Raw genomic sequence first — 12,357 nt, 5'->3', positions numbered from 1 at the left:
AACTAGAAGACAAAGCTCAACTAGTGGTATCACTAACTAATTGGTTGAAGAAATTGAGCAGAACAATCAACTAATTCACATAAATATAACCGATGAGATAGCTTATATTTAATTGAAATAGTTCTAATGATTGAGACGCATCATTAAACGAAATCCTCCATAACTCAAGGAGATTGGTTAGATTTTGTACCTATAAGTAAATGACCTTATGGGTTGAATATGTAACAACGAGAATCATGATCATATGATGATGTAATATTGTTCACTATGCATTCTGATGTTCTAATCATAATGCACTATTCTTTAATGATATAGTTGTGTCTCTAGACACTATCCATCACCTTAAAAAATTATTTTCTCTATTATTGAATCTCTGATTAGATTTTTTTATTTTTTCTTTGTTCTTGGTCATTGGCCATTAGAGCATGCCCCAACATGGTATGAGAGCTAATGGTTTAAAATATAGCCATGTTCTTCACAAATCATGCTAAGTGGCATCTTTTCGTGATTGACTCTAGGCCACTTTATTTGATACATGGAACCTCTTTTAAGAAAGATCAAATCCATGATTTTTTTTTGAAAATGGAATCCAAGATTGGCCTTGTTGTTTTGAATGGAAAAAATAATTCCAATTAGGCAATGGAGACCCTTCTAAAGAGAAAAGGGATATATAAATATACAAAAACCACCATTCCATATTGAAAGGGTGTCATATGAATTTTTTCATTAATGGGAAAATACATGAGATTGTTGGCATCATCATAATCCATATTTCTCAGGAAATTCATTTTCATACAAGTGAGGTTGACTTCCCTTATCAAGTATGGAAGAAGATAAGGTTGTTGTTTGACAAATTGATGAAAGATACCTCATGTAGTTAGAAAAGGAGTTGATCTCTCTTGATCCTTATTCCTTTGAAATAATTGAGAATTACCTAACTCATGTCAAAGAGCTACAATTGAAATTTGGAAATTTTACGAAGAACTATCTGAGAAAAGATTGACAATTGATAGAATTAGTCTTAATGGATCAGTAGATACCTTGTGATGTGATATGTTCATCATTTTGCACTAACTAAATATCATGTCGGGAAGATGGTAATGATTATACCTTTGATACCTTCTTTTATTTATTGATCAATTACCAATAGAGGTTGTTTGATGAAAGGAAGCTCGGTAATAAGAACTGAGCTTATCCACTCAAAGGTAAGAGAAAGTTGGCACAAAAGGAAATTTAACCTCAATAAGAGTATCTCGATCCCAAACCCCATAAATTTGATGGGTCTAAATCAACTCAAAATAATCATAAGAAGAATAAATGTACCTACTATGGCAAGGCTATACATTTGGAGAAAAATTGCTTCAAGAAAAGAGATGACTTGGAGCAGAAAGTCAAATCACTTAAAACTGAACGATTGACTACTTGATCCCCTAACAAATTTAAGTTCTTAGTTAGAATGCACTTTTTGCATGCTCATATCACATAGAATAAATGGTTCATCAATTTTGGTTGTACACACCATATGGAAAAGGATGCCTCCTTGTTTTCCTTCCTGAATAATGCTATTGAGAAAAAGATTTACTTAGCATCTAAATTTTCTCTTGACATTGATGGTCATGGAGACATACCTTGTCAACATGGAATAATCCTAAATGTCTATCATGTGCCTAGCTTGAGCGCAAACCTATTTTTGGTTTTGTAATTGACATTGACTAGAAAAGTTGTTGAAATTTGGATAGATTGGTTTGTTGTTAAAGATTTAAAGAAATATTAGTGGGTTTTCATCGAAGGCATTCTCAAATCGACTAATGGATTGTCTAAGTTTCATGATATGTCTCAACCCAATACTAAAGAAACTAATCTTGTGGCATAAACAACTACAAAAAGTCAACTCTGGCATGAATGACTTGGATATTTGAACTTTATGAGCATATGGAATATAGCAACTCAAAATGTCGCTGTTGGCCTATTAAAGGTACTTTCACCTGATGGATTTTGAGAAAAATGTGTACTAGAAAAACACTATCAAGCACCCTTCAACTCTATGAAAGCGTAGCATGCACATAAACCACTGGATCTTGTTCATAGTGATCTTTGCAACATAAATAAGCCTTAATTCACTTGTGTCGGGTATATTATGACATTTATTAATTATTTTTCAATATTTACTTGGAAACATTTCTTGAGAAATAAGAGCTATCTCTTTGAAAGATTCAATGAATTTAGGGTCTTGGTTGAAAATAAATGTGGTCCCTTTGTTAAATGGCTAAGATCACAAAATGGTGGAGAATCAAGAATCAAACCTTTCAAGATTACCTACTCAATCAAGTATTTATTTGCAACATTTAATCCCTTATAATCCCCAACAAAATGGCGTGTTAGAACAGAAGAACTACACCTTATTTGAAATGGCTCATTGTCTTCTACAAGCAAAGAAATTGTCAATAAAATTTTGGGTTGAAATAATTTACCATACCAACTATCTTTTAAATATTGTTCTAACTAAACTATTAATTCTAGTCAAATATTGATATGATAAAAAATGCTCCATTATTCACTTCAAAACATTTAAATATATTACTTAAACCCATATTCTCAGTCATTATAGAAAAAAATTGTATGCAAAAAATCATTCTTACATTGTAATTTATTTTGATGAGTCAAAATCATATCAACTTTTCAATACTATAAATATAATAAAATCAAACTTTAACTTAAAAAAAGTCACAATAAGTATACCAATGTTATTGAAAGATTTCAGCTCCGTATTCTCAATGATTATAGAAAAAGTCACAATAAGTATACCAATGTTATTGAAAGATTTCAGCTCCGTATTCTCAATGATTATAGAAAGAAATCGTATGCAAAAAGTCATTCTTACCTTGTAATAAATTATTTTGATGAGTCAAAATCATATCAACTTTTTAATCCTATAAATATAATAAAATCAAACTTTAACTTGAAAAAAAAAATCCACTAATGCCATTGAAAGATTTCAGCGCGTTTACAATTTCTCAGTGCACGTTTCTTTCTCGTTCCACCTTTATAAACATCCACGTTTCTTTCTCTTTCCATCTTTATAAAAATAAATAAATAATTATGTAAATATAAAAGGTTACACACCAAAAAGTACAAAAGGACTTTTTCTGATTATATTAATATTAATATATATAAATATTAATATATTTATATTTATAGAGTGTTGATATAATCATTAATATATTTATATTCATAGAGTTTTTAGTGGATGATGATTGGATGGGTTTTTAAAGAGTTTAAGTTATTGGTTCAATTTCTTGTTTTATTAGAATGTTATTCTCACCAATATCAAATCTTAAAAAAACCCTTATACCATCCTGACAAAACACTAAGATTCCATTTTTTCTTGGGAAAATAGGATCGGTTGAAAAAGGGGACAGCGAAATCAAATATGATTTAATCTAAGGATTTTTGATATGAAACAACTGATTATGTAGAGATACTTCTTACATGGCAATTTAAGGTGGACGTTGAACTAATTTCCCCTTATTGTCCGATCTTATTACATATTTAATAATTAACTGGCGGCGTAATTATTCAATTGGTGATAACTGAATGCGCTGGGAAGGATTATTCAGTAATACATTTTGATGGCAGCTACAAAAGGGAAAGTAAGATAAAGCTCAAGTACTGATCAACTGAGAACAGTACGGCAATTGGCCCTGATTTCTCCCATGGTGCCTGTAAGAGGGCTGATGTTCCCCATCCTCACCATCGATTCCGCAAACTGTTCGAGAAAGAGCTCTTCGTTTTCTGCGTAAGCTTTCACGGTTTCCACTGTTTTGCCTTGGCCCTTGGCGAACAATTCTTCGTCTGAGTTCAACAGTCCATACCCGCTCAGCAAGTTCTTGAAGTAGTAGTTGTCGAATTTCGTAGGACTCACAAAATCCAATGGGGATAAGTTATTATCTCCTCCCGATTTAGGACACCCAGATATGAGCCGACTATAGTAAGATTTCTCCAGGCTGGAATCTGGCTGCCCATTTCCACTCTGGTTGTAAAGCCTCTGCCTGAAACTTGTGCATCGAGATTGGCCGATCGTGTGACTTCCTGCGTAATTAGCATTTGTATTTGTATTTCACTACTTAATAATCTGTACTTAATATTGAATGCTACAAAATGAAATGATTGAGCTGCAAATTATGACGCTGTAAGTTATGAATACAATGTGTATACCTGAAAGGGCCACCAAGTCTACCTCATCCAGACCCTGGCCTTTAAACTTGGTAATAAGAGTCTGGAGAGTTGAGTTGGGAGCCGGGATATTGTTGTTAGACCCACTCAAACTTGCACTTGTCGAGTCTCTTCTCCCTAGTAAAACTTCCCAGCCCAGACCTCCGCTCTGGTATTATTCATTCATAACACATTACTAAGTATTATTATTTACCAGATTATGATCTTGTCTTAGAAATCGAGTACCAGGAAAGATATGTTTATATGTTATTTTTTCTTGGAAACCGAGTGCTAGTAAATAGATCTATATATAATGTATTACCAGGACCACTGAGTCACGAGCCGTGATAGCAAGAATATCTGCACAGGATACAGTTTTGGGACAGGCCTTCTCCAGCTCACTATTAATCTGATCAATGACTTCAAATCCTCTAGCAGAGTTATTGTTGGGATTTGATCCCTTCTCACTCACAATGGTTGAACTGTTATCCAGCAGCACAGATGCGTCGCACCCCTGTCATGCCATTAAAATTTCACCCATAAATACATACTTTTAATTACTATGAATTCGTGAGTAGCCAATAGTAATAGCAATTTGATCAATGTGCATAAGGAAAATATTACTGACCTGAACAAAACAATCATGGAAATGAAGCCTGAGTAAGGATGCTGCCATTCGAGCTTCCTTCATCACTGCCTTCTCTACCACCGATTGAACTATTTCTTCGGCCATGGGACATCAATGGTCATAAAAATTTGGAATCAAGTTATTAGAAGACTGAGGGTACGACACCGGGAATGACATTACGAAGGCCTGCAGCGAACAGAGGAGCAAAAGAGGGATAAAAAAGAGGCTGCGCGCAATAGTTTTTGCCATGATTCTCATGAATGAACGAACTGCTATCCCGATCTATCGATCAACGTAAAGGAACACGAAAGGAAGAAGAGGTTGTAGTTGTTGGTTATGCGGACGTTTATTTATATGAATGGATGGGCGTTAACGTTGAATTAAAGTATTGAAGAAATCAGAGGAAGAAGACCGCTCAGCTACTACCCTAAACCACAACCTACGCGGGATGATGACTCATTGAAATCTTTAATTGTTATTAAAGAATTGGTAAGTCAGCAAGGCTGCAGGTTTTTTGGCTGTTAGCTATTAAAAAAACTACAAAGGAATACGCGTATCCCATTAAGGCATTGATTCTAGATGAATACTGGTTGTCCCATATTGCGTGAATGAATATTTAGCGGTCCATCGTTCGGAACGATTCAGAGGTAGCAAGCGAAACAGCCGAAAGTTCCAAGGGCAGGTAGCCGACATGGTGGTTGTTTTTATAATTCAAATTCATTGAACCGTTTAAATTTAAAGATCGAAACATATTCTAATAGTTGCAATAATATCAATGGATTGAATTAACACCATTAATTTCGGTGGATATCTAAAAATCATGTGATTAAACTTTATTTAAATTAATTTTTTATAAAGCTTTATTAAAAATTTATCATGTCATTTGTTAATTGACACCTATCAAAATTAACCAGAATGTGAAGACTACAAAATGTAACACACACCTTACACATACACTTGTCATAGTAGTGGAAAGGTGTATTTCCAAATAACATGATCATGCTTTTCAAATCATTGGTAACCCGTGTCCAATTCCAAATAATAGTCGGTAGTTTCATTAACTTGTCCATCAATTCCATCCTTTCATGCTCTTAATAATAACTCCAAAAAACAGGTGTGGTTAGTTTCATTAACTTGTCCTTTCATGCTCTTAATAATAACTCTGCCACTCCATCTACGATTGTAACGTGGAGGAATAAAGCAACTTGAGCATTTCAAATTGTGATTAAATATTTATTGTAAGTGTTATTTATCACCATTCCATCTATTATAAGCAAAGCATTTTTCCGTGGATGCATGCATTTCTTAGTGATTGGATTGTTGGAATTGTTGAAGGATTACTGGAAGGATTGCTGCAAGGATTTTGAAGGGGCTTCTCTTGGCTTCTATCTGTTAAGAAAGGTGCACAATCTGTTACCTAGATTTGGAAAATTACTACTCTATATATTAATATTGTTTTCAATGGCCACTGTTAACTAGATTTTTCATTACTCCAATGTGGAATGACTTTGTCCATTTTCGCTCAATGGCCACTGTTAACTATATTTTTCACTACTCTAATGTGGAATGACTTTTTCCATTTTCGCTGAAGTCTTGTTGAAATTAAATTTAAATTGTAAATAAAAAGAACACTTACATGATGCTAATCTTCATTATATAATCCATAAAATATGTATTAGGATCAGTGAGATTAATGAAGACAAAATCAAATTAAAAAAAAAAAAAAAAAATATTTGGGATAAATGGCTTTGTGTATTTAACTACGCTATACAACCAGCTGCATAAGATTCTGCTGCAAGCAAATCAAGGTAGTATGCCTTCTTAAACTTCAAATTTAGATATCTCTGTAACTTCTAACACCAGAGGAAAAACATTCACCTAATACCCACAGATAGAGAGACAACATGAGAGGGGCACTCACAAGGAGTCCAGTATCTTTTTACATGACGTGCATAAAAAAACATTTGGGATAAGTGGCTTTGTGTGTTAGAACTACGGTATACAACCAGCTGCATAAGATTCTGCTACAAGCAAATCAAGGTAGTATGCCTTCTTAAACTTCAAATTTGGATATCTCTGTAACTCCTAACATCAGAGGAAAAACATTCACCTCATACCCAAAGATAGAGACACAACATGAGAGGGGCACTCACGAGGTCTCCAGTGGCTTTTGACATGACGTGCATAAATGTCTTGGACTGTGGGTTCCATTCGAATTTGTACAGAACCGTTGGTTCGGCTCTCAACAGATTCTTCGCACAGTATCTGAGTAGAATTTACAGAATTACCACATAGTTTTCAGTTACAGCAAATGAATGTATCCACCCGGAGCGGGACTGCTCTGCAGTTCACCTGAATCCCATAAATAATTATTGTGCATTATCGATCTACGACCCAAAATTTATCATTCTATAATCTCACAAAATCAGCGAAACTGATCTTACTCGTCCGATGAAAGTTCTCTTATTCGATCCAGGAAGCATGTGGGCCACAGTATAACCAGGGTTGGGCATGAGGAAAGTTGGTACCTTGAGTCTTCACAAAGTTGGTACCTTGAGTCTTCACATCTAGATTAAGGTTATTTTGAAATAAAAGTGAAGAAAACCTTGAAACAAAACACTAACGTTGTTTCTCCACATTAGTATATAGAGTTTGAATAGCAAATACAATGATATAGATGAGTATGGAAATTAAAAATGGTATAACATGAAATCAATGGAAGCCAAAAACTATAATGGTAAGCCATCAATATTTGCCTGCCATATCATTTTGAGAAACATTTTAAAGGAAAATGAAAAAAAAAAAAGAGAAGTTTGATTAGTTCTTATTTTCAAAATTTTTTAAACGCCACAATTAAATTTTTATTATTATATAATCACATACAGTTATATTATTTATGTCCAATATTATTTTTTATAAAAAGAATGATAGGATAGGTTTCTCTATTTATATATCTATCAAATACAATTATTTGTCTCTAATATTATTTTGTATAAAAAGAATGATATGATAGGTTTTTCTATCTATCAAGATCGATCGGGTTTGGTGCGAGGGAAATTATACCCTAACAGTCCCTAATTTGTGGTTATTACGGGATTTTTGGTGATTTCGGTTCACGGTTCTGCGTGTTGCGGAAAGAGTCCATACGAAAAATAAATTAAATAATATATAGATTCAATATAGTTATCGTGTTAATGGCATCCATTTTTAGGGCATACATCTGATTTGATTTTGGAATATTTAAGTTTATTGCGTTCACCTTAAGTAATTTTGTGAAATATTTTAAGATTTGTAATAATATTTTACTCAAATAAACTAAGGAATAATTTCAATAGATCTAGCTGACCTAATTTATAACTTTTATAGAACAAAGATAATAAAACAATGCTGCATTGTCGTGAAGTATCCTTCATGAAATGAAATATAGTAGCTGCAATATTAGTGTTAATCAATATTTATCCTCTTATAATGTGGGTCGGTGCACTTTTGTAACCCAAATCCAAATTGTGCTACGTCTAATAGCGAGGTTGTTCGGTTATACTGCCAAGATTGGAAATAATATAAACGAACAATCACCCCAGTTGTTGAATAGAGCTTTTCAAATATATCGCAAAAGATTAAGTGGTCAGAATCACCAGATTTTGTATACTAAGATATATTTTTTTATTCACCTGATTGTTTTTATTTAACAATAAGTATTTGTCAGGAATCTAAATTCATATATTAAAATTACTTTTTATATATATTTAATTGATTTAAAAAAGTTTATTTTACAATCTAATATGATGTGTAACATGTAGGTCATCAAACTTGAAATTTTGTTCATTTCTACCAAAATAAAAAAATAAAAAATAATTATACAAAGCATTTAAATGAGGTAGACTCAAAAAAAAAAATGGAGAAATTGGATTCAAATTCAATCTTTCTGGGCTCACCTTAAATTTACATTTAAGGTGAATCTACCTGGATTAAAAATTCATTACATCTAAAGAATTGCCAAAAAATCATCTTTGTAATACTAGGTCTAATTTATTTATACTAATTTTAATGAAACTAATTAGACTTTATAATAATGGTTAAAAAAGTATTTATTATATGAGAAATTGTTTAACCTGATGAGAAAAAAACCTAGCCGCCGCTATGCAACGCCTCCGCACCTGATGCCATTGGCTCGGCCCTCTAGCTGCTTCAGTGGGCTCCACTGACCTCCAGTGGGAAGTGTTTCCTGTTTCTGTCCTACTCCTATGCGGCGATTTGATTGGGTGTCACGGCGCATTGGGTTGGCCCGACGCGTTGAGTCGGCCCCCCTGTGTTCGTTTTGGTTGTGCGTGGCGCTTGGCCCCTGTGCGGCGCATTGGCCTCTCTGCGCGGTGCTTTGAGCCTCTGCTTCTGGTCTTGGATTGGCTGGGGCTCTTTATTCCTCACTGCTCGCTCTCTTCTGCGATGGCTTGAGGGGATCGGTCTTGATCGCTGGGATCTGTGGTCCCTGCAATAATGGAGCCGCCCCCTCCGCCTCCCCCCTCTGATGCTGAAGCTTTTCTCAAACTCCTGGAATCCCTGCCGAAGAAGAAAGTTTCGGAGGCTGTGAAGTTCGTGAAACGATTGGATGACATCCCTGAGATTTCGCTCCCCCTTGAGGGTCCGATCCAGGTCGCCCTTTCTCTGGCTAAGAGAGCTTTGGTTGGATAGTTCACTGGCCTCTGGCCCTCCCCCAAAACCACGGAGAGCTGGGTTGCTAGAAACTGGGCTCCGCTGATTAAAAATGGTGTCACCTCGTATTTTCTAGGGAAGGGATTATTTATGTTTGAATTCTCTGACAAGGATGATAAGGATCTGATATTCCGGAACGGTCCCTATTTCATGGGTCCTCAGGGGCTGTATTTCAACAAGTGGACGCCCGATTTTGACCCAGTAGTTGATGTTCCCACAACCGTTCCTGTGTGGGTTAGGCTGCCCAATCTGTAAAGGCATTGTTGGAATTAGGAGTCCCTAAAGCATATCGGTAACAGCTTGGGCAAATTCATCGACCGAGCAAACAACAAAGACCAATACGATTGTGCTAGAATCTACGTTGAAGTTGACCTGGAGGTTGGTTTGCCCAAGGCAGTAAAGATCAAGGTTGGAAGTTGGACTCATGCTCAAAAGCTGGATTATAAGTGGCTTCCGTTCAAGTGCAGTAAATGCCATGTCTATGGCCATTTTGCTCGAAGCTATCTAAAGAATAGTGAAGTGGAGAAAGGCAAGGATGAAGGTTGGACTCAGGTTAAAAGATCCAAAAATGCCCATAAAGCCATTGGAACTGGTAATACAAATGGCAATGGCCCTCAGGCAGTGCCTAGAAACCAAACCCCTATCATGGAAGAGAAAGGAAACAAATTTGCTCAGTTAAGCTCAGTAATAGAAGGCACCCAAGAACCAGAGATGCAGAAGGAAGGATCGACCCACAAGGAGTCCCCCTCGGGATCAAAGCATGTGGAAAGTAATGAAGACAGATCAAAAGAGATCCTCATTGAAGAGACAGAGGAAGTGCAAGGTTTGGAGGAATAAGAAGAAGAAGGTGAAATAGGGGCTTCGCAAACCTCGGCCAGAAGATCATTGAGAGGCCAAAAATCTACTTGGGAAAAAAAGAGAGCAAGAGACTTACAAAGAAAAACTTCAGGGAAGTCAGCCAACCCTCGAGAAACTCTTGGAAAATACTCCGAAGAAGAACAAAAATCAGTCCCAGAGCTCTAGGGGAGCTCACCATTCAAAGAGCAAGTGATGAAGATCGTCTCCTGGAATTGTAGGGGTATGGGGAGTAGAATAAAAGAAGAAGCCATAAGAAGTTTGATAAGATCAGAATCTCTCGATCTACTCCTTATCTAGGAGACTAAAATGGAGGACTATGCCTTCCTCCAGATCGGTAAGAAATTGTGGAAGAAAAGTGAAGGACAAGAAGTCTCAGCTCGAGGTGCTTCAGGTGGACTGGGCACTATTTGGAATGCTAACAAATTCATAAAGATCAAAGAAGTCAAAAACACCCATTGGTTGTTTTCAAAGATACAACACGTAGAAATAGATATGACTCTCTCCCTCTTTAACATGTATGCTCCTGTCAGCGTAGGAGAGAAAAATCACTGCTCAGACTCCATTAGAAGTCTGGCAGATTATGAAGATTTCGCTAATATAATAATAGCAGGGGATCTAAATCTCACCTTATCATTGTCTGAAAACGTGGAGGAAGCACAGTTAGGGACCCGGCGTGGGAATGGGTTGAGGATTTGCTTCAAGGCTGGGACATGATAGATATTAAGCCTACGTCTGGGAAGTAAACTTGGACAAACAAAAGAATCGGCCCTGGACATATCGCTGCAAGGTTAGATAGATTCCTTGTTCAAAGTTCTTTTCTTCTTGTTGGTCTAGAGTCTAGAATGCATATTCTCCCTTGTAGTGTTTTTTATCATCACCCCATTAAACCTGACCTGCTGGCACATTTGGACCAAGGTCCCATTCCATTTAAATTCAGCTCTCATTGGGTCAAGGAATAGTCTTTCTTGAATTTGATAAAAGAAAGCTGGAAGCTCCCAGTCAAAGGCTCTGCCTTCCTTGTTTGGGAGGAGAAACTTAGGAGAGTTAAAGCTGCTCTAAAAACTTGGGTAAAAACCTTACCAAATCCTCCTGTGGAAAGGAAAATGATTCAGGAACGACTTGAGATGCATCATCTGGTTTTGGAAAATGTTGAGATCACAAAAGAAATACTTGAGAAGGAGGCTAATCTTCAGCACATGCTCCTTAAGGCTAGCTTGGCAGAGGAAGAGTATTGGAGACTGAAATCCCGCAGTCTCTGGCTCAAGGTGGGAGATAGAAACTCTTCCTTATTCCATAAGCAAGCTCAGGCCCGAAAATGCCTCAACTCCATCTTAGAAATTAAAGTAGAGACCACTACGCATAGAGAAATTCGAAGCATAAAGAACGTTGCCTTCACTCATTTCAAAAACCTCTATAGTGAACAAGAGGCCTTGGGACATGTTTCTATCCTTGTGAATGAGGTGCCCTTCCTAATTACCGCCAGAAAGAATCAATTCCTGGAAGCTAAGATCTCTAACAATGAAATAAAAAACACCCTCTTTGCTATGGAATCGGACAAGGCCTCGGGTCCTGACGGTTTTACTACCAGATTCCTATAGTCCTGTTGGTAGATTGTGGAGAAAGACTTATCCAAAATGATTCGGAAATCTCAAGAGTGTCAGAAAATTGGGGGAAGCACTAATTCGGCCTTCCTGGCCCTCATTCCCAAGGAGAAAGGCGCCAACACCTTCAGCAGGTTTCGTCCTATCTCCCTTTGTAATATAGGCTATAAGCTCATTACAAAAGTTATTTCCAAAAGATTAAAAATCATTCTCCCATTCATCATTCCTGCGAACCAGGGAGGTTTTATTCAGGGAAGACAGATTGTGGATAACTTTATCCTGGTCCAAGAGGCGATTCACTCTAGTTTAGTTCACAAAGAAAAAGGAATGGTTGTCAAGTTAGATCTT

At 36.3% G+C, this 12,357-nt stretch overlaps 2 protein-coding genes across 2 annotated transcripts; one reads left to right on the top strand and one right to left on the bottom strand.

The window, feature by feature from the left end:
• Positions 1-3,535: 3,535 nt before the first annotated feature.
• LOC149169426 (peroxidase 15-like) lies at positions 3,536-5,135 on the bottom strand. Its single transcript, XM_089427091.1, has 4 exons — positions 4,841-5,135; positions 4,535-4,726; positions 4,216-4,381; positions 3,536-4,089 (listed from the first exon to the last, which is right to left on the bottom strand). The coding sequence occupies exons 1-4, from the start codon at positions 4,943-4,945 to the stop codon at positions 3,674-3,676; spliced, it is 879 nt and encodes a 292-aa protein (XP_089283217.1). The 5' UTR covers positions 4,946-5,135; the 3' UTR covers positions 3,536-3,673.
• Positions 5,136-11,511: 6,376 nt separating this feature from the next.
• On the top strand, positions 11,512-12,006 carry LOC149169425 (uncharacterized). The gene has a single exon (XM_089425190.1). The coding sequence runs from the start codon at positions 11,512-11,514 to the stop codon at positions 12,004-12,006; it is 495 nt and encodes a 164-aa protein (XP_089281316.1).
• The last annotated feature ends 351 nt before the right edge of the window (positions 12,007-12,357 follow it).

Source organism: Pinus tabuliformis, chromosome 4_2 (genome assembly GCF_031772625.1).
Source record: "Pinus tabuliformis cultivar Carrire ecotype Pingquan chromosome 4_2, CPIR1, whole genome shotgun sequence".
Lineage (NCBI taxonomy): Eukaryota > Viridiplantae > Streptophyta > Pinopsida > Pinales > Pinaceae > Pinus > Pinus tabuliformis.
The sequence above is the reverse complement of the archived record's forward strand: the minus strand, read 5'-3'. Positions and strand labels throughout refer to the sequence as shown.